The sequence below is a fragment of the Eimeria maxima genome, genomic scaffold, assembly GCF_000499605.1.
Source record: "Eimeria maxima Weybridge genomic scaffold, Emw_scaff53, whole genome shotgun sequence".
In the NCBI taxonomy this organism is placed as follows: Eukaryota; Apicomplexa; class Conoidasida; order Eucoccidiorida; family Eimeriidae; genus Eimeria; species Eimeria maxima.
Window position 1 is genome coordinate 38,082 of NW_013566576.1, and position 22,696 is coordinate 60,777.

The 22,696-nt window shown below is 48.1% G+C and overlaps 1 protein-coding gene across 1 annotated transcript; it reads left to right on the forward strand.

Moving 5' to 3' along the window:
• Positions 1-150: 150 nt before the first annotated feature.
• EMWEY_00008520 (hypothetical protein) lies at positions 151-22,593 on the forward strand (the record flags this gene model as incomplete). The annotated part of the gene is made up of 59 exons (XM_013482154.1): positions 151-246; positions 615-713; positions 984-1,091; positions 1,251-1,508; positions 1,632-2,006; positions 2,136-2,221; positions 2,370-2,555; positions 2,719-2,860; positions 2,971-3,134; positions 3,277-3,424; positions 3,619-3,883; positions 3,994-4,250; positions 4,396-4,604; positions 4,948-5,116; positions 5,257-5,463; positions 5,934-6,053; positions 6,152-6,298; positions 6,413-6,597; positions 6,691-6,914; positions 7,083-7,390; positions 7,736-7,990; positions 8,144-8,404; positions 8,571-8,836; positions 8,928-9,054; positions 9,159-9,322; positions 9,422-9,569; positions 9,723-9,946; positions 10,046-10,299; positions 10,425-10,614; positions 10,736-10,910; positions 11,008-11,247; positions 11,395-11,644; positions 11,865-12,091; positions 12,238-12,495; positions 12,610-12,861; positions 13,011-13,146; positions 13,302-13,513; positions 13,644-13,925; positions 14,041-14,228; positions 14,348-14,546; positions 14,673-14,908; positions 15,024-15,717; positions 15,838-16,005; positions 16,138-16,432; positions 16,567-16,790; positions 16,933-17,214; positions 17,371-17,574; positions 17,652-17,859; positions 17,975-18,087; positions 18,188-18,535; positions 18,674-18,896; positions 19,058-19,305; positions 19,471-19,661; positions 19,780-19,895; positions 20,252-20,331; positions 20,584-21,078; positions 21,206-21,509; positions 22,077-22,234; positions 22,327-22,593. The coding sequence occupies 59 exons, from the start codon at positions 151-153 to the stop codon at positions 22,591-22,593; spliced, it is 12,915 nt and encodes a 4,304-aa protein (XP_013337608.1).
• Positions 22,594-22,696: the final 103 nt, after the last annotated feature.

The following is a 22,696-nucleotide window of genomic DNA, read 5'->3' on the forward strand; positions in this document are numbered from 1 at the left end:
CCGTGCATCCTCAATTCGTCTGTTTCGTGAGGAAGCGTCGTCTACCCAACATAGGCACAGCGTGGATATTAACTGTGCTGTTTGGGTTTATGGAAGTCAAACGTCTATATGTAGTGTGCAGTTTCCGTTGGCAAAGAGGGACGAGGAAAGATGGCATTCGACGCGAGGAAATCGTGGGTCAAAAAGAAGGTCATGGCAATCTTAAACCTACAGGACTCCAGTGCCTGGAATAACCTCATAGCCAGAGTGAGATTTTAGTCGTATTTGGCCCAGAGCTTCTAGGATGGATCGCACGCCTTAAAAGCACGGTGGGGGTGGGACCACTTCCCATGCACCTTCTCCGTAGAGTGGCCACTTGTTCACCTGCATTGGGGTGTACAATTCCGTACAATGTTCTAGGTTGATGGACATGTTTTGTTTGCCCATCACCCGAGTATATCGAGTATTCCGTCATTTACAATTCCCAACTGGACGACGCCTGCCAATAGCGACTGCAATTTTCAAGCCGGCTGGAGTGGGAAGAACTCTAGATTAACTGTCACTGTAAACTGCCACATCCATGTGCAGCGTAAAAGGGTATTTTTAGGCATACTGCTGGTGGTACTGGAGTGCAGGATGGTCAGAAGGCTGACAAGCAATTGGAGCAGTTCTTAGAAGCTGGGAACACAGGGACAGCACTATTTTTCGCTCTCACAAAGTCCTGTGACTCTCAAGTAAGAAAAACATCCAGTAACCTAGTCTCCTCCGTCAATTGACAGACAAACAGGCAGATCGAATGTAGCTTATTTGGTTACCTGCTATGCAAACACTCCCCCTTACCCCTAACCAAATCTGTCTAGACGCAGAATCTGGCGTCGGTAATGAGGATCTATGTACGCGTTGCACATCGTTGCCTTCTGGGGAAGAGGATACCAACTTATATCTGGCAACCTCCTTCGATGGTTGTGCCCAGCACCGTGCGAGGTGGCTTGTGGTTCTAGCAGGAAGAGCTCCTCGAGATGCATACATGCCCAGTCAAGTCATCAAAGGGCCCAAGTGCCCACGTATACGCACTGAGGCTCTGCTCTGGCCCTATCGATTTGACTGGAAAGGTAACTATTAGTCATTATAGTGCCTAAACCTGCGCCAAAGGCCACTGGTGTGCCTGCGCAACTGCTTGTACCCCCTTGTGTCGGCTGTTTGTTAGCCTAGAAGAGGCGAGTTTGAAATCCACCTGGCTCCTTTGAACGACATCCCTTGCTGTGTTATAGGGCGTCGAAGAGATGAATCGGTGTATGTTAGTTGGTCTTGTTGGCACTTCCATTTTAGAGGACCTCTGCCATATTTTAGAGGGCTTCTTGGTGCCACTCCTGTCGTATCGGCCTCAACCCATAAACAGCGATAACGCTGAACGGCCAACCGCAGCAACGGCTATCGCTGGGAAGCCTGCTTCACCAGAATATCTGAGCGTCAAAGGCAAACTTGGTTCTTCGTCTTCTACAGATTCACACCAACCAGAAACCGAATCGGTATGTCGGTGACCCTATAGGTGCACCGAACACTTTAAATCAGCCAACGGAGGCCAAAATTGTTGACTGAAATTCGGTTTGCTCCAACTGTTGTCCCCTTGCAACTGAAACATCTTGCTACAGCTGGCTGACAGCGAGGATGGTGACTCAGACGGATCTGCAGCATCATCAACACCAAGCAGACGCCCGTCAACATCGGTAACAGAAAGAACAGCAGGCACTGCCAATGTGGGCAGTCCAGGGTCCCCAGAAGATGACGCTGCAGCCGAGGAGGCTCCGGACGATAGTACCTCGGAAGAAAACGACTCTGGCTTGGACTCAGAATGCAAGAGTGAAGCGCTTAGTGCAACTCAGGAGCTACTAGTGCATCTTAAGGCTGCGTCGAATAAAATGGCAGTTCCACTTCCAATGCCTGTTTTTGGCACATCTTTCGGTTCGGGCGACGACAGTCGAACTGAACAAGACAATGTAGTCGCAACAATAGCACAGTGGAGGAACGTGAGCTGGTACTGCCCCAATTCTCCCACCAGTGAAACTCCCTGGGTCAGATGGCGAGCTGTACCTTGCAGCTGCCACAGCAACATTTCAAACGTTAAAGTCATACATTGGTTTGCTGGCTTGCCGCAGCTTATAGTGGAACTATTGGAGGCTGAGAACCAGCGCAAGCCCGACTGCTTTTTGCCGGTGTCAGAGGTCAATTTTTGGAGGGACCGGTAAATAAGGGATGAATTGCAATGCTCTCCTGAGGGACTGAATAGTAAACATGTTTCTCTGGGTGCTTTCCATTTATGTTATGTTTATTTCCCGTATGGTACTCTGAGAGCGCGGCAGTCCCGTGTGCTTTGCTGCGGATGTCTTTAGACATACTGCAGTCTCCTTGCTGTACGAACAGCTTAACGCGCCGCTGTGCCAACAGGCAATACAGTGGTGTGAAGAAAAACAACCAGATTCAACCGTCGTACCATCATTTAAGAAGGCTTTGAATGAACTGCAGCAGCTGCATACAGAGTCCATGAGCAATGTTCGTTTCCTGTCAACTCTCGAGAGGTCGGGCCACACGAGTTCTGCCGACACAATTCGCTCTTGGTTTCTTGGGTCGCCATCGTTTAAAGACAAACTGCGGGAGTAACGCAAGTCTTCAACTCAAGGCGAGGGAAATCACCTGCTTGGGGGCGATTAGTCGTCTTTGCTGGGTCTTCAGGTATTTCAGTACTCTAGAGACGAGCCCGCTTGGCCCCATGGCGGACACGATTGCCTCGCTAATGAACGCTTTGCGGATGGTATGGGTAACATCTAGACACTTCACCACTGACGAACGCATGCAAAACCTGATGGAGAGGATTGCCTACCAGGTTAGTTAGAAGGGCACTGGATTCACTACCAATGAAGTCAACTGAAGATTGCTAAAGCCTAGGGGGAGAAACACGTAAGGGTTTTGGTCTGTCTTTGGCCTTGCCGCCAGCTGGAGATGCGCATACGTCAAGACGTTTGCGTCGAACAGCTCCTACGGAAGGACGTGGGAGAGGCAAGCATGATATTGCAGCAATCGCGTGCCCTACTCGAAACATGGAAAGCACAGTACTTCAATATGAGGTCCCGTCTTGAAGAGTCGGAATGCAACAGAAGGTCCGTTTCTGCTGGGTAACGGATAATACATTTTGGCTTCTCTTTGTAGTGCGGGGCATTATGGACACGAAAGTGTAAACTCGTTGCGCTCCGATCAAAATTCTTTCCCTCCAGCTGCATCTATCGTGTTGTTTGCCCTCAGATGGGAATTTGACAGGAGAAAACTTTTTCGGACGACAGATTACATGGCTTCGATATGCTCGAAATTCGAGGAGATAGTCAAGACTATAGGGCAGTTTAGGCGTTTTATTGGTCCAAAGTTGCATTCTGTCACCCGTTCTCGCCGAGCAGTAAACAGACTGACTGAAAAAATGCAGGTTGGCTAACTTGCGAAGCCAGAGCATACACGTTTTCTACACTGCAGCCTCTAATGGATGCAAAAACCAGGTCTCAATATATCCCGTGGTCGTCAATATCCAACGAAGTGTTAGCCTGAAACAACGAGTTTGCAATGCTGATTTCTTGTCGAATGGCGAATTCCTAGGTTCTCATTGGATCATTCGACTCCGTCTCGGACAGGGTATTCTGTGAAAAGGACTCCGAGGAGGTCTCCACGACCGTGAAACAATTCTGGCGACGGACAATAGAGCTTGAAGACGCGTGCATAACGTTCCTCGACACAAAGTTCACGAGGCTCCGTTCTGCTCTAAGCGCGTTTGAAATGCTGAAGGATTTCACAACCACTGCTAGCAGGCCTAGGATAAACGAGAAACTTGGAGAGAAATTTGTAGATATTCTGAAGCATTTCAGTATGTTTTGTGTCTCGAATACTACTACTGTGGCTAGCTGTTCCATTTCGTGTAGTGCTGCTGTTGGATCCAATCCGACATAAGGGAATGTGTAACGTTCTGTCTGCCAGACACTGAGGTGGACCGGATGCGTGACTTATTCGAAGAAGGCCGGGAGAACCCGTGCTTACCTAGCCACATGCCACCTGTTGCCGGAGCAATTTTGTGGTCAAGTGGGCTCTTACAAGCCCTCAAAGCAAGTGTCTTGGCCTTCAAGCAGATGCCAGAAGTCTTCGACTTCGAGCAGGCAGAGGATGTCTTTGGCAATTACCTGTCCTTTGCAAAATCAATCACAGCTTACCAAAATTCCCTGGTGAAGCAATGGCAGGTGAGCCTCTACTCATCTGGTGCTGTTTCAGCAACTGCTGCCACTCTGTCATTGGCTCTACTTCGAGTATAGTGATGCTGGCAAGGGATGAAACCACAAGTGCTTGCCACTTTTTGCCGCATCTAGTGTGAAAAATGCTGAACAGGCTGCTGCAGTCAGTACCGCAAGTGAATGCTTAAAATCTTACGTCCTCCGGCGTCAAGCCAACGGGTCATATGCCGTGAACTTCCGTCCAGACGTTTGGGTTGTAATGCAAGAAGCCCGTTACCTGGATCAGCTTGGTGTGCGTGAAGCCCCTGCGGCTGTTGTAAATGTCGCTCTGCACAAGGTGAGAATCATGAATTCGTTTCTGAGGTACTTAGGAAATCGGCACAAGCCATAATCATGGTGTGTGGCACTGGTTGGAGTTTCGCTGGCATATGGGCTTCTCAGGAACGGTTTTGCCAACATCAAGTTCTGCTTGAAGGGCTTGTTGACAAGTTGAATTCTACACTTTCCAGCATCATCCCAGCCCACAAGAGCTTATTGTCACGGCAAATTGCTGAGCTTCATAGGCAAGCTCTCGCCGACGCCCGCATAGGACCCTGTTGAACGCTGTCTCTTTTGAATAGAGACAGAATAAGCAGTACAGGGAACCCATATGTGCACTGGCTGTGCGTTGGCAAACGATTCTCTGAACGTCGTGCTCATTCTTCAGGGCTGTTCTCCCTGGCTTGACAACCTTAAATTGGACAAGCTTGGGGCTAGAGGATTTTGTGAGCTCGTGCCTTAAATCTTTGACAATATTTAAAGCTACGTGCGAACAAGTTTTTAAGAACGTGGAAATCATTGAACAAATTGTGAAGGAGATTGAGGACTCACAATTGGTTAGAGACCTGAACTGGGACTCGTTTGAGCCTTTTGCCATCCAGGTGGGGTTTTGGGTTGTCACGGTTTGCATGTAGACTATTCAAAGTTCCTTATTGGTGCACAACAACTAGTCCTTGCGCAAGCTGTCGTATGACAGGACTTCTATGAATACATAGAGGAGCACAGGGCTCGCGTAGTCGAAGGGCTTCAAGCCAGATACGAGGCAGTCACATCTTACCTGAAAAAGATAGAAGAGCTTCTTGAGGGCAGGATGACTGGATCCAGCGAAGCGATGGCTGCTTACTATCATTATTGGGAGCGCCGAATATTCAATGCTATAGCCACTATGCTTATTAAAGGTATTGTATGAATGTGCACTGTGCTCGTGAATGGGCAAATCTGCGGTTCCCCGTACCATCATTACGACGCGCTGTAGTACACCTGTGCCCCAACATTCTATTATTGGTACTGGGCATTCATTTTTGCGAAGCTCCTTGTTCCTCTTCGCAGCCACAAGTCGTTTTCGAGCCTTCTTCACTCTATCATCTTCAGTGTGTCGTTGGCCTCCAGTACTTAGAGTATCCACTGAGCTAAATGAGAAGGAAGTTGTTATCCACGGAAGTACTCATTCCATTTTTAAAACCATATCCAGACTCATGCAAAATATTATTGCTTCGTCAATGAACTTCTCGAGGTGGATGCATGGAACCTGCAAGTGAGTACCCGAGACCGTCTTGAAACTGTACTGGATACGACTACTGTCAGCGCCTCTGGTCAGAGACAATAGAGTAGCTTTGGAGTGTTATGTGCTGCAGATGCGTTCCCATCCAGCAGATCCCAGGGGGTGACGAGACAGCAGCGATCCAGTTCACATTTTACAATGAGGTTGCCCGCATACCGGCGCTCATCAGTAGCACAGTTGCGACGCATCAAGCCATACAAAGGGCATTCCAGGTAACGGTTGACACTGGAGCCACTCCATGCCCTGCGTATGTTGTGTTATTATAAACTAAGTGTGCCCAGCTACGTATCTAACTTTTCTGTTGCTGCAGCACATCACAAAGTACGTGAAAAACTGGAGTAAGTATGAAGATGAGTGGGCCTTGTGGAACCCAGATCGTAAATCACAACTGGAACAGCTTATCATCAAGAGACCAAACTTGGTGTACTTCGACGTTTACGTTCGGGCCTACGACAAGGTGAATGCATGGCTACAACGCTACAACGTTTAGGTGTTTATGCACTGTGCAAATCTTACACCGAAGGAGGCAGACACCCATTTTCTATCAATTCTTGTCTACCGTTCGCTGCAGCTTGCTGCAGAGCTAGGCGCGATTCCTAAAGTAAAGACTGTCGCCTTTATCCAACTCGACTCTTCGACAGTCATTGATGGAATACAACAGCAGGCCCTGGTGTTAAGCAGAGCATATGCGGATACGCTTCATGAAATTGCGAAGAGGGAGAGGATGGAGTTGAAAAAACTGATCAATGAAAGGCGGTAAGGCCAGTACTTCCAAGCTTGCGAGCTGAGCTACCAGTCGCTCTCGGGTATGACTACAAAACACCTCTTCAATACTCTCTTAATCTACAGGAAAAGGCTTGAAGTGGAGACCGATACATTGGACAAATTTAAGCTGCTTATGGAATCAGTGACGACCATAAACGACAGTGCCATGGATGCAGAAATAAGGCTGACAGAGATGTGTGAAATGTACAGTACTCTCCGAAGTTATAATTATCCTATTAGCCAAGCAGAGATGAATGATTTAGCAGCTCTACCAAGTGAATGGAAGGAACTGCGGAACCTGGCTCATCGTAAAACAAGACAGCTGGCGTCTATAAAGACCAAATTCGCCGGTGAAAAAAAGCAAGAAGTAAGATAATGCAACGGTAGCATATGCAAAACTTTCGCAGCTGGCAGGATTGTGACGACAGCCTCTTCGTGCACGCTGTTACGTATGACTATGCGTTACTAGGTCGCAGACTTCATGGTCGAGTGCAAGGCGCTTCAACAAAAGTTCCAAGATTTATCGTCCTCCGTTGACACTCCACTTACAGAGGGACGGCAAGCAATGATAGCCTTGGAGGAAGAAATTGCCGAGTTCAAAACAAAGGCAGCAGAGCTCAACAATGCGGAGAACTTGTTTTCACTTCCAGTAACTGCGTTCACTATCTTGGACAAGCTTGATGGAGAAGTCAAACAGCAAGGGCAGATATTTGCTTTATTCGCTGACCACGATACAATGGTCAATGAGTGGGCATCGCAACTTTGGGCGAAGGTGGACTTCCAGGTGAGTGCTACTACATGTTCCCTAAAGTGCTATTTCGAACGTGAATTTGCTTCGGCGAACCAGCGATGTATATAATGCTAGGAGCCTTCACAGGCAATATATGGCTGGAGTCATCATGCTTTTCTCAGTGTCTTTCCTGCGCAAAAACTACATATAAACTCAGGAGCTCCAAAAGGCAGCTGAAGAGTTTAGGAAAAGACTTAAAAACCTAGAAAAGAATGGTGGCCCCCAGGTTACTAGTTCCCCAGTAAGTCAAAGACAGAATGTAGGCCGAAAGTGTCTCGGGGTTGTGGGCTGGGAGCTCGGTACTCTGAAAGAACTGTTTTCTATTATCTTTTCCAGTAGGCAATCCACAGAAACGTATTTGGTTCACAGGCTTTCATTCAAGTTACTCAACTTATTAACGGTTTCCGAAGCGAGCTTCCCCTAATCGAGAGACTGAAGAATGAGGCCATTCGGCCACAGCACTGGAAAGAGCTGATGGCAGCGGCTGGGCAGACCTTTGACGCCGAAAACAAAAACTTCCGGTTGCAGGATGTCTTGGATCTACAGTTGGGTCGGGTACCTGATGCTGTTAATGAAATCATCCAGGCGGCTACGGTATGGATTTCACAGCGTTCTGTTGGTTTACGAGCACTCCAAGGCAGCCCGATCAAGGGCTGTACTCAGTGGCAGGAGCCTTACAAGAGTAGTTTGTGAAGCAGTGCTGAATGCCTGATAAGGTGTTTTCTTTATATCAGTCTTGGTGATCAGGAGGAAATGAAGCTTGAGAAAGACATTGCCAAAATTGAGTCTTGCTGGCGACAGCAAACCATTGAGACTGCCAAGTACAAAAATGACGGGACGCGCTATGTGCTGAAGTCGAATGATGAACTGAGAATGTTGTTGGATGACAACCTCCTTCAGCTCCAGTCCATGTTGGGGTCCAGGTTCGCCTCAACTGTACTGGACAAGATACGGAAGTGGGAGAAGTCCCTCAACATCATTCGTGAAGTCCTCGACGCGTGGCTGCAAGTACTGCATTCGCTTGGCCCAAGCACAGACCGTTCGCTTCGATTGACTAAAGGAAACATATGCACAACTCAACGATGATACGGAAACGACGCTCACAGATGACCATGCTGTCTACAAAACAATTAACGAGACCGTTAAATGTCGAGCTTGCCGTTGCCATGTACAGGTACAAAGAAGATGGATGTACCTTGACGGAATATTCACCGAGTCTATCGACATCCGCCTGCAATTACCCGAGGAAGCAAAGAAATTCGATGTGATAAATCGGCGGTTTCTATCGATTATGAAGCAGACAAACGAAAACCCAAATGTATTGTCTGCGTTTTGCCTAGAGAACCGGCTTGGAGAAATGAAAAGCCTTGCGGCAGAGCTCGACAGCTGCCAACGTTCCCTCTCCGACTATCTGGATGCCAAGAGAATTATGTACCCCAGGTAATGGGGGAACGAGAATTCACATGTTAATCGACACTTTTGAAGCTCTTCCGAAATGATGCACAGGAGCTTCCCTGCTTTTGATTCTCAGGTTCTACTTCATATCTGATGATGAACTGCTATCAGTACTTGGCTCAAGTGGTCATGAAGCAGTGCAGCCTTTGATGCTTAAGCTGTTTGATAATTGTAAAAGGCTTCAAATAGATGGTTCGGGACAGGTACCGCAAAACACTTACCTTGCCTCTGCAAGAAAGAGTAGTCATTCGTCTGTTGTGCAGGACTTTCCTATGCTTCACGGTAAATGGAAAATGCTCCCTTTCAGGTAGCCGGAATGGAGTCCGAAGAAGGCGAAGCGTACCGTTTTTACGAGCCTGTAGTGACTGAAGGACCCGCTGAGGAGTGGATGACAACAGTTGACGAGGCCATGAAAACGTCCCTTCACAAAATAACTAGGGAAGGAGTTTTCATGTACGGTTGCGAGCCAAGGTGAGCTCAGCTTGTTCAGGCCATTTTGATGCACCCAACGTTGGCTGCGGAGGTGTCGCAGTGCACACTGCCTTCGTCTGCTAGAGTTCGTACTTGCAGAACACAGTGGATTACCCAACAGCTGGGAATGGTGGCATGTGTGGGATCTCGTATTTGGTGGACTTGGCGAGTTGAGGATGCCTTTGAGAGGATCGAACAGGGGGACAAAAATGCACTTCGTGATGAGGTGGCCACTCAGCGTCAGCAGGTAACGAGGCACTGTGTCTAAAATCGCTCGAACAACCTCTACCCAACTGTCATTCCTCAAGCACTGGGTGACGTAAGCATTCCATTTGCCACTATGAGTCACACCAAGTATCGTAGAATCTTTTAAGCATCCTCATGGGCAACGTGTGCATAGGTCAGCACTTTGATCGAAGTGGTGCGGAAGCCACTAGAATACCGAGCTAGGAAAAAGGTGAATACGCTGATTATCTTGGACGTGCATGCACGAGACCTTGTTGAGAGATTCGTCCAGAATGCGGTGTTCAGCGCCAACAGCTTTGAATGGGAGAGCCAATTGCGCTTCTACTGGGACAAATCAATAGACGACATTGAAATACGGCAATGCACTGGGCAGTTCAGGTTAGCGAATGACTAACTGCGATGACGCTTAAGGGGAGCTGGATGCTTCACTGACTGAAGAAGCTCACCTACATGCTGCCAAGCTTCCGTGTGCTCCAGATATGGATACGAGTACCAAGGTCTCAATGGCCACCTGGTCATCACTCCTCTGACGGATAGGTGTATTATGACTCTTACAACGGCCCTCACATTCTGTTTAGGAGGCGCCCCGGCTGGTCCGGCTGGGACAGGTAAAACCGAAACAGTAAAGGACTTGGCCAAGTCGTTAGCCATTCGCTGCGTCGTCCAGAATTGTGGTGAAGGGCTAGACTACAAGGCAATGGGGACAATTTTTTCGGGACTTGTGCAAACTGGTACGGTACGACGGGGCCGTGCGTAGGCTGCAACTTCCTGCCAATGCATCAACCTCCTCCATGGAGTCCAACGAATGAAATTTACTGCCTCAGCTTTCCGTTACTGCTGTGTTGACTGCACCTAGGCTTCTGGGGTTGCTTCGATGAATTTAACCGCATCAACCCAGAGGTGCTTTCTGTAGTATCCGCTCAAATCAAGGCAATACAGACGAGTCTACAAAACGGCAAAGGTTCTGTCGAACTGCTCGGCAAGAGCCTGAAGTTTATACCCACAGTGGGAATTTTCGTAACAATGAATCCCGGTTATGCTGGAAGGTGAGCCCTTTGAGCTGTAGCAGACTCGCTAACAAACGTTGACTAAAAAGTTTTTAAAATATGTAGGACTAGTGGTGTCTCCAGAGCTCAATGCAAGAGTCCCCGTTTGCTTTTAATGCAGATCTGAGCTCCCCGACAACCTTAAGGCGTTGTTCCGCCCCGCAACTATGACCGTACCTGATATGGCCATGATATGCGAAATAATGCTAATATCAGAGGGCTTTCAGGAGGCTCGAATACTCGCTAGGAAGATGACGGTTCTGTACAAGTTAGCGGCGGCTCAGTTATCGAAGCAGGTGATTTTCATAGGCGTCACCATGAAGGGCATCGCTGACTAGAGGAATTTGTTTGGGTCGCCAAGTGCTGCCTGTGTATGTGAGCACTTGCGTTCAGTATTTCTACGACTTCCAACTAAGGGCACTGAAGGCCGTTCTTGTTATTGCGGGGTCTATGAAGCGCACAGCGCCGGACACTCCAGATGATTTGCTCTTAATGAGGGCCCTACGCGACATGAATATTCCCAAACTAGTTAAACCGGATGTGCCATTGTTCCTAGGGCTCTTAAGCGATTTATTCCCCAATGTGACGTGCGAGCGAATGGCGCTTCCTAAGCTGAAGGAAGCAATCGAGCAGGTGGGCCACAGTGGACGCCTTGTCTCAAGTGGAGGAGTTGGGTGAACTCTGCTCTTATCGGAAGAGGTCTTCAGAGCTGACCCCTCCAATGCTGTGATAATGGAAGCACCGTCGTTTTGGTTTTCTGGGCTGTTTCCTGGTCAACAGGAATTAGAGAACAAAGGGTTCAAGTGCCGATCTAAGCGGGAGTTCGACAATCAGGTCGACAAGGTCGTACAACTGTACGAGACAATGGAAACAAGGCACTCTACAATGGTTGTAGGAACAACAGGAGGTGGAAAAACAGTTATAATTGAAACTCTCGCAGCTGCCCACAAAGTGGCATTCGATGAAGTCGTGAAGGTGCTTCCTATGAATCCAAAAGCTCAAGGGACAGACGAATTGTACGGAGTGCTGGGTAAGGCTCAATGAAACTGCCACAGTGCATGCAGACTCATGCTTCCGAGTTCGGCGGAACTCTTTTAAGTGATTGGCATCCGTTTACTCACTTTTTCTTTGAACTATATGCACGCACGATCCAGCTTCAAATCGCGCAGTAAATTATATTGCTGTGGTTTCTCGCCAATCGTCGCCCTCGAAATACTGTAAGTATGGACTTCATGCGATCCTGGCTGCAGACCCTGTCTCACGAGACTGGACGGATGGCCTTCTCTCAAAGATATTTCGGGATGCGAACCAGCCTTTACCACCTGGGCGAAAGGAGAAGCGCTTTATTTTGTTTGATGGAGATGTGGACGCAGTCTGGGTAGAGAGTATGAACTCCGTTATGGATGACAACAAACTTCTAACATTGTCCAATGGAGAGCGCATTCGGCTGGAGAAGCACTGCGCACTGCTTTTTGAGGTGAGGTGAAGATTCTAATCAACGTGACGTACGGAGCAAATATTGCTCTGCTCAGTTCTCGAAGCCGCTGACCACAGCAATTTGATATGTTACCGTTGCCGCACTTGCACCCGTGTACCAGTCGACGCTGCACTATATTCTCTCAGGTTTCGGACCTCAAATATGCCTCTCCAGCAACGGTTTCGCGTTGCGGAATGGTGTACGTGGACCAGCGGGACCTCGGCAGTGCACCCTACTACGATGCTTGGGCGAGAAGCAAATCGAATGAACAGCTACTAGAGATTCTGGACTACTTGTGGGAAAAGTATGTCCCGCAGTGCCTGGCATTCATCCTGCACGATAAAGGAAGAGAGGATGAGGCTCCTCTGCCTGCCAAATGCATATATAGAACGGACGTCAGCATGGTAAGATTCGCTTGTACTGCTTGAGACAGCGGCGGTGCACAAATGGTAGAAAACGAGGCAAAGCAAGCCTATACTGTGGCCACCAAGTTTTTGTATTATCTGCACAACAAACAGGTTGCACAGCTCTGCAAAGTCATGGACATCATGGTTCCAGAGGCTCTTTATGCAGAGCCAAATCCAGAAAGGCTCGAAAACGCTTTCATCTTTGCCTTAGTCTGGTCCCTTGGAGCAACGCTTACGGGGGAAGAACAACCACGCCTCGATGCACTTTTGAAGACACTCTCAGGAAAAGCTTCCATAAGCCAAAGTTTGTTTGACAGCTTTTACGAGCTACAGTCAAACTCATGGCTTTCGTGGGAGTCTAAGGTCAGCGGCGGAAGATACACCTTCCTGGCAGCCCATTAATTCACCTTTTCCCAGACTTTCACTGTAGCGAGAAGCCTGCATACTAGCGTGTTCTTCTTCTGCACAGTCAATATGTCTAGTCTTACGCTGAATGTTACGGGCGTTGTCAGGTCCCACAGTACTGTCCAGAAGCGGGGATTTCTTTTACAAGCATCTTCGTTCCCACTACGGACACTGTCCGGGCAATGTGGCTTCTTCAAGGTTTTGCTTCAAAGGCTCTTCCAACGCTTTTTATTGGGGAATCAGGTCAGTTGAGGGTGCCCATCGTGCCGATCTGGAAAGCCTTCAGTTGCATGATTTTGCATTAGCTTTGAAAACTGCAAGGCATACTTCATGGCATAAAGAAATGAGCTAAGGTCACTGACCAAATTCAAGATGTTGTGCTTCTGACTAACGTTTAGGGACTGCTAAATCTATGATGACCAAGGGTTGGCTGAACACCCTAGACAGTGAGGAATACCTGCAACTCCAAATGAATTTCAGTAGCAGGACTAGCTCTCTTGATTTCCAAAAGGCATTGGAAGATAACATTGACAAGAGAATAGGGCGTGTGTACGGGCCCCCCTCTGGGAAAATACTGAAGGTGTTTTTGGATGATCTCAATATGCCAACGGTTAGTTACTACAAGAAGTCCCAGCATTCAATACAGCACGCATTAGTCTGTGGCTTTTTAGAGCAGGCCGCGATCCTCAGGGCCAGCTGCTGATTTTGTTCTCGAAACGCACTTATGGTTGCCTTCATAGGTTGACATTTATGGCACTCAGCAGCCTATAGCCCTGCTGAAGTTCGTGATGGAAAGGATGTTCTTCTATGAGAGGGGCAAAGATCTTGAGAAAATTATCCTGAAAGATGTCCACTTCCTCGGGGCCATGAACCCCCCCGGAAATGGCCGTAATTCCGTGGATCCAAGAGCTATTTCCCAGTTCTTTTGCTTCAATATCCAGTCCCCATCTCAAGAATCAGTAAAGCGAATATTGTCTACCATTCTAGACCTGAAATTCGGCCCCGACTGCACGGCACTTAAGGTACATTTCCATCGCGCATCAAGCGGACCGAAATCCGCCAGTAATCGCCTCTCCTATGAGTGTGAAGTAGGGGTGCTAACGAAACAACGCTGCGCATTGGAGTGATGCTGTGCAGCCTGTGCTCACAAAGTTGCCGGCGGCCACACTGACCCTCTATGAAAGTGTGGTGGAGAAAATGATGCGTACACCTAAGAAATTTCACTACATTTTCAACATGCGCGATCTTTCGCGTATTTACCAAGGGATATGGCACGCGAACCTGCCGCCTTCTATAGATGGGAAATCAATCCTTCGCCTGTGGAGGTGAGAAGAACAGAGCTAGGAGGAAGTAGGAGTGAAGAAGCAGTCCACGTAGTGCTGATATGGACGGTAATTTGCAGCAGTACTTATGCAAATGCCTTACTTTGCGCCATTTGCTCCAGGCACGAAAGTCTCCGAGTCTTTGAAGACAGGCTAATAGATGAAGAGGAAAAGCACTACCTAGAGCATGTAAAGTTGAAGCAAATAATCGAAGACACATTTCCAGACTGCGCAGAGCACGCTTTGAGGGATCCTATTGTATGGACGGAGTTCCCGAGCGCCCTCAAGCTCCTAGAGGCTGAAGAGAAGGCGGATTCTCCGGTAGGGTCATCGACCAGCTTTAATAGCGACAAGGCAGGAGAGCATTTCTTTTAGGCTTTAGACAGGAATGAACATGGCATAAATCTTACCGGCTACCCCTTTGTACTCATCATGTTCGCGCATCAGAATAGATCATACGACGATCATGCGTCTTTCGAAGAAATCCGGCCATTGCTCGAGCGCCTCTTGGAGCTTCACAATTTTGATCGGAAGCCCATGCACTTAGTTATGTTTGAGGATGTCATCGCTCACCTAGCGCGGGTTCACAGAATAATTCGAATGGAAAGGGGTCATGGCCTCTTAGTTGGAATGGGTGGCTCTGGCAAGCGCAGTGTCGCCACTCTAGCAATCTACATTTCCGGGTGAATTCCACTTGATCATTTTCTCTTTACTCAATATATTATCTCAAGTCGATTCTACCAATAGACCTCCAATTATGCAAACGAATCGTTCTCCGGGCATTTTCCTTGTCCCCAGGTACAATCATTTTTCGCTTTCACCGATGCGATCCTACGGTGAGGCGGATCTCAAAGAGGACCTTCGACAGCTGGTAACTCTGGCAGTCAAGGAGCGGCAGTGCCTGCTGTTTTCGGATGCTGATATCAAGCTTGAGTGCTTCCTTGAATACATAAATAACCTCTTAACAGTTGGAATGGTTCCAGCACTTTTCGCTGACGACCAAAAGGATGCCCTTATTGCTGCAATAAGGGGCGCTGCCAAGGAAGAGGGCGCTCGAGAGGACGCTCTTTGGAATTATGCAATGAACAAAGCTAAAGGGAACATGCACATTCTTCTCGCCATGTCGCCGTCTGGAGACTCACTGCGTACTCGTTGTCGCAACTTCCCAGGTCTCGTATCGTGCACCAGCGTGGACTGGTTTCAACCCTGGCCAGTATCGGCACTTGCTGCTGTTGCAACGGTACTCCTGCAAAATGAAGACCTTCCGCAAGAACACCGAACGGTTATAGAGCAGCACGTCGTTAGAATCCATGACAGTGTAACCACCATCTATGCCCCAGAATTCGAGGCAAAACTTGACCGTGCAACTTACTCTACTCCTAAAAACTATCTTGACTTCCTCAAGACGTACAAGGGAATGCTAAGGGCAAAACGCTGTAACATAGATCAGCTGAGCACTCGCCTAGAAGGAGGGCTACAGAAGATGAACAGTGTAGGCTCCGACTAGTTTGTCTGCGTCACTAATAGACATACTACAAACATGCAAAATGTATTGTTAGTGCTAGTATGTATCGCAGTATTTGAAATTCTGACTGCTGCTACGCTGACTAAGGCAGCGGAGTCGGTCAAGATAATGAATGCTCAAGTCACAGCTAAAAAGGTGGTGGTGGACGAGAAAAAGAGAAGCATAGAAGAGCTTATTTCTAGTATCAATGAGAAAAGCTCCAAGGCCAGCCAAAGAAAGGAAGAGGCTCGTGCCACCGAGCGACAAATATCTCAGGTAAATTTGATTCAACACAAGTCAAAGCACACTTCTCTAAGATACTGGAGATTTTGAAATTTGCCGTGGTAGGACTGTTTCCTCTTATGTAGAACGGAAGCGCAGCAGATTGGAAATTGCAACGTTGCGCAGGACCAAGTTACTATCAACCAAGAAAAGGCCAGCGCAGATGAGGCGTTAGCTGCAGCAATTCCAGCATTGGAAGCTGCAGCAAGAGCCCTTGAAAATCTCGACAAGAAAGATATCACAGAGATAAAGGCATTTATGACTCCCCCGAAGCCCGTCATGAATGTGTGCATGTGTGTCGTGGTCCTACGACCCCTTGGGAAAGAAAATGAAGCCGACGGGTGGAACGGAGCCAAGGCGATGCTGAATGACGTCAATTTCCTCAAAAGCCTCGTTGAGTATCCTAAAGACAGCATTTCTGGTAAGTACGTGCATACACCATTGGACATTTTGAAACCAGCAGTCGAAAGGCTTTCCCGCCTGGGCATAAGTATTTGGACACCGAGCACGAATTAGTCGAATACTATCAGTAGTTGATTCAGTTCTTTTCTTCAGACCGGCAAGTGAAAAAGGTGATGGAATACTTTAACAAGGACCCGGACTCATTTACGAGCGAAAAGATGGCCAAGATTTCAAAGGCGGGGAACGGGCTGCTGACGTGGGTCAAGGCAATGCTACAGTACCATGAGGTTGCAAAAGGGGTGGAGCCAAAAAGACGACTTGTTGCAGAGCTACAGCAGAAGCAGGATGAGGCAGAAGCCAACTTGACGAAAATAAGGGTACAGCTTGGCCAATTCAAGCTGCATAAAGAAGACCAAACGAGTGCTGTAGCGATATACTTCTTATGCCACCAGAACAGAACTTTTGCGAAGTCTGCATATGCTACGCCGTATGCCTGCATCGTCATTGCCCACACTGCAGGAGGAGCTCCGCCTTCTGGAGGAGCAGCTGGCTGCTTTAATGACGGAACAGAAGCAGCAGACGGATACTTTGCGTGAGGTGGAAGCTGAGGCAAAAGTGATGGAACGCAGGCTTGAAGCAGCCTGCAAGCTGATTGAGGGGCTTGAATCGGAAAGACGCCGCTGGACAGAAGATCATGAAGCGTGCAGCGATACACGCACCCGGCTTGTCGGCAGTTGTCTAATCGGTGCAGCATTCCTCTCATACGCAGGACCATATACCCTGGAGTTCAGGAATCGTATGGTCAGTCTTAGGGCTTCGGAATCTACGTTTACGGCAATCGAGAGGGCAGGAGCCTGCTGTCTGTCTGCATCATGAGGGACGATTTGTCAAGCCTCAAGGTGGCTTGTGACGCAAGTCCACGCATTACATATGGGCGGTGTGTCTCGTTTTGCGCAGGTTTATGATCACTGGGCGTCGGATGTCAAAGAATCTGGCGTCCCAATAAATGATCCATTTAAGATTGAGGGTCTGCTGACGAATGACGCAGACATCGCAAAGTGGAATAAAGAAGGGCTACCAGCAAATGAAATGTCCATTCAAAACGGCATCCTTACCACAATGTCTTCTCGTTGGCCCCTTTGCATTGACCCTCAAATGCAGGTATGTTGCAAGAGTAGCACCCAAGACGCCTCCAAATGGCGCCGACGAGAGGCATTGTCTTGTGAGTTTGTGAACAGGCGGTGAAGTGGATACAACATCGCGAGGAAGAGCATAGTTTGGTGACGAAGACATTTGCTGATGATTACATGAAGTACCTTGAGCTCGCAATTCAATACGGGAAACCGTTTCTCTTTGAATCAGTTGAAACTGAAATTGACCCATCAATCGATCCTGTCTTAGAACGGAACCTAGCCATACAGAATGGGCAAAAAGTTGTAACACTGCGTAAGAACGTCTTGAGCATTCTTCGGCTGTAGGGTCAACTGTAAAACTGCGTTAAGGTCGAAAGCGTGGAAACCACCCAGAGCCTCAACTTGGACTACAATGGCGTTGTGTGCAGTGGGGAAGCAAATTGACTGGAATGACAACTTCTGCTTGTACATGACAACCAAATTGTCAAATCCTAAGTTTAGTCCTGAAATCATGAACAAGACGAATGTTATTAATTACCAGGTAAGTCAGGCAGAAGGGGGTTCAGAATTCCATTGAGTGCACCGGATATTTATGGCTGCTATACACATCATGCGAATATTGCCTCGCTGTGGTACTCCAGGTAACAATGAGTGGACTCGCTGAGCAGATGCTAGCAATAGTCGTTGGTAACGAAGTGCCCGAGTTAGAAAGCCAGCGTCAAGAGCTTGTACAACGCATGAGCGAAGGCCGTCTAATGCTGAAGGTACGTGACGCAGCAAGTGGGTTTACACTGCTTTATGAGTCTCATGAAGATACACCTGCCAACGCCTACGAGCGTGTGCAGCATCTTGAGAATACGCTACTTCATGAGCTTGCACACTCAAAAGGAAGCCCCCTAGACAACGAGGACCTGATTGAGACCCTCCAAAATACGAAAACGAAAGCTCTTGAGATAGAACAGTTTCTTGAAGAGGCTAAGTCAACTTCGGTGAAAATAGAAGAGGTGACACCCTTCCATTCCAATCCCCTGTTTCAAAATTAGCCTCCGACTCAGTCACTGGATCGCCTAACATTTCACCCGTGCACAGTACGGAATTGCCTTATTGTTGGTATTTGTTTGCCACAGAAGCGGCAGGAGTTTTATAGTGTTGCAAAGCGAGGAAGCGTCGTGTACTTCAGCATGGATGGAATGCGCAACCTATCGCCCATGTTGGAATACTCACTTGATGCATTCTTGCACACTTTCCGAGTCGCATTACGAGAAGCGCGCCAAGATAGAATACTGGAGAACCGATTAAAGAGTCTTGTAGATAAGGTCACGCAACTGTCTTATGATTATATAAGCCTTGGTAATCTTCCTGTTTACCAGCATCGAGCTTGCCAGTTGCTGCTGAATGGCGAAGCCTACATCACTATACAAGTACCTTTTTAGCGGGATTATGCAGACGGAAGAGATTAAAGTCTCTTTTATGGGCGTTAGACGACTTTTGTGTTGTCTGTTCGTTTGTAGGTCTTTTTGAAAGTCAGCGGCTCATTTTTGCTTTCCATCTGACAACAATGATCATGCGGCATGACGGAAAGCTTCCTGAAGAAGAGTTGGACTTTTTCTTGAAGGGGAGTAACACAATATCAGAAGGGGAAACGAAACCTGGAGAGCTCAGCTGGATACCAGATAGTGGATGGAATGATCTATTCAAGTTACGTACAGTCAGTCCAGCATTCCATGGGCTTCAGGAAAACGTCCTTGCTGAACCTCAGGTGAACACTACAGGATTGGATTGTGCCAGCATCTTACTAAGCACTCGCGAATGCTGTTGTCATTACTTATCCATTGTTTGTGAGTTGCACTAAAAGGTGCTCATTGGACAATAACGTACAAAGGGGGATACATCTGTGTAGGCGTTGGTGTCGTGGGACCTTCAGGCTTGGAAGGAGTGGGCAGAAGATGATTCGGCTGAAAAAGCAGAGATGCCTGGGCAGTGGAGCAGAGTATTGACCCCCTTTCAAAAGTTAATAGTTGTCCGTGTTTTCCGTGTGGACCGAGTCCATAACGCCATCAAAAATTTTATTCAGTGGAGATTAAATGAGCACTACGTACAGTCGCCAACACTTCAGTGAGAGATCGAGATCCCCTGCAATAGCGCCTTTTGTTTTCTTCTGCAGTGCACCGAAACGCATGCAGCAAAATAGTTTCCCAATTGTCATTCTCGTCACGAAAGAACGTGCATGCAGATACTCGAAAATATATGCTCAATCCTCTGAGCTTTCTCCAATACTTCTGATATTGTCTCCGGGGGCCAACCCTTTCGCTGCCGTATCTGCTCTTGCTGAGTCAATTGGCCTTGCAGGTAAACCGAGGTGCACCAGATGTGATGCTCTGATCCCCAATTTCACAGCTGCTAGGGTGTTGTCGAGCCATTCTTCAAGTTGGAGCTGTATTTTTCCCTTTTCAGGAAACAAATTTCGCCACCTCTCCATCGGTCAAGGCATGGGAGACCAAGCAGGACAGCTTGTTGAAGTCGGCTATCAACGTGGATTTTGGATAATGCTGCAGAATTGCCATCTTCTCCCAGGATGGCTTTCGACACTCGCCAAATTGTTACAAGGTAGAACAAGGAGGAACGTCACGATATTGGCCATCATTAGCTAGCTTCGAAGGCTGGTCACCAGAACTGCGCAATTTATTCTAGTGATTACCTTGCAGATATGAAGAAACCTCACAAGGGCTTCCGGCTGTGGCTAACTACGCAACCAACACAAGAATTCCCTCTCAGCATCCTGCAGGTACCTTACTGGAGCCGGCTTGATCCCGTACACTCTTGGCCCATGGCGTTACTAAACGCTGCCTGTCTTCCGAATGATTATCTGTAAATGCCTCAGGCTTCCCTTAAAGTGGTGACAGAACCCCCTGACGGCCTGCGGGCTAACTTGCAAACATCATATTCCTTGTTCCGCGAAGACGCGTTCGAGCAGTGTACTCACCCCGCGTATCCCACCTTGGTGTATACGTTGAGCTTCTTCCACGCTGTTGTACAGGTGTGCATGAACTTCAAAGTTCCTGTCGTTGGCCCTATGACTCAGCACGGTGTGATTCACAAACCAAAAGCACACATGTGTGGCGCTACTCAGGAGAGACGTAAATACGGGAAAATTGGATGGAATGTGCCCTACGACTTTAATGAATCCGACTTGTCCATATCTCTCAGTCTCGTGAAAATGTATTTGAGTAAATCTTCTAAAGCTCCTGACGGACCAGAAGCGGACAGTCCTTCCGAGAAACTGTACACAGGTGGTCCTTCGCCGAAGGCATCAGATATTCCTTGGGAAACACTGCGGTATTTGATTGGCGAGGCAATGTACGGCGGGCGTGTCACTGACGACTATGACAGGCGAGTGCTAGCGACGTACCTGGAAGAGTATTTGGGGGAGTTCGTCTTCGACAGCTACCGGCAGTTTTCCTTCTGCAAAGTGCCCATCAGCTACGCTCTACCGGCAGACAGCACGAGTGCAGGACATATTGAATTCATAAAGGTATTTGCTACGGCATTCCGTTGCTTGTGCACTCAATGCGCCTTATTGTACAAATGTTGTGCAACCTCTTGTAAACTAAACTGTCTGAAATACGGCTATTAAAGTCCACTGCTTTGCAAAAGTACAGATGTTTGCAAAGCTTTCTCTGCAGAACATGCCAGCAAGCAACACCCCTGAAGTATTCGGCCTCCACACCAATGCAGAAATCGGTTATTTCGTAGAGAATGCAAAAAGCATTTGGCATGGACTTTTGAAGATCAACATTGCGAACTCTTCTGGAAATAACAGTGACTCAGCGGTCGGAAGTCTCAAAGAAGAAGCGCTGGGAGCAACGATCAAGGAAATACTGGACAAATTACCTGAGAAAGGCCTCTATGCGACTTCAGGCGCCGAAGCACTCACCCCTACACAAGTTGTCTTGGCTCAGGCACGTCCGTGTTGTTTGATTGACCAGGGCTTCAAGACACTACAATTTTAAAACACTCGCTATTTAAATCAAGACGTAAAAACAACACACAGCACCATACGGGTGAAACAGCAAAGCTTCGTATTCGCTGTCTATTGAGTACAGGAGCTCGACCGATTAAATACGTTGACCGAAACGATGTGTCAGTCGCTTCACGATTTGTCACGAGCACTTCGAGGTGATATTGGCATGTCTGGGGACCTCGACGCTTTGGCATTGTCGCTGCAAGCAGGCTTTTTGCCCACACAGTGGCGCGCACTTGCACCCCCGAGTTTGAAGCCTTTGGGCTCTTGGCTTTCACACCTGATGCGCCGGATTGATCAATACACCGAGTGGATAGCACAGGCGAGACCCCTTCCCTTTTCCAGTGTTTTTTAGGTGTAGTGCGTTGCACGCTGCAACAATGGCTAGCATCTCGCCACCTAAGCTTGTACTGCATGACAAGCCTGCTTAAGATTGTCAGCGGTGTGCAACTGGTGCCTCATTCAGGGAGATCTGAAATGCTACTGGCTGGGGGGGCTGCATATGCCAGATTCGTTTTTGACTGCTCTCATTCAAGTCACGAGCCGCAAGAAGAAAGTAGCCTTAGACAAGCTGGTGCTCTCAACAGAGGTTACACAGCTGAGCTCCTCTTCTCAGATTGAGGAGAGCCTGGAACACGGCGCCTACGTAGAAGGAATGTACATTGAGGTAAACGCAGCCCTCTGCTTTTAGTGGTCTGTCCACCATAATTGCCGCTTCAGCTCACTTCGTCACAAGCTGCTCGTGATTTTTATTTGCAGGGCGCTAGATGGGACAGCTCGCTGGAGCGGTTGGCTCCGCAGACACCTCGGAAGTTGTCGGAAGAAATGCCTCTTGTAAAAGTGATTCCTATTGAGTCAAACCGACTCAATGTACGCAGTCTTCTGCGCACTCCCGTGTACGCCACAGAAGGCCGCCGGAACGCCATGGGCGAGGGTTGGGTCTTTGATGCTTGGCTGCCTTTTTCTGAGCATGCCTCTTTCTGGGTGTTGTCTGGGACTGCATTAGTGCTGCAAACGAGCGACTAAAGCTACGTCGTGTTCCCACACTTTAAAGACCTTTTTTCCACTTTTTGCAACTGGTGGAAGTGCACCTAAGAGTTTCCAATGAAACAGTTACCGACTTTCCCGT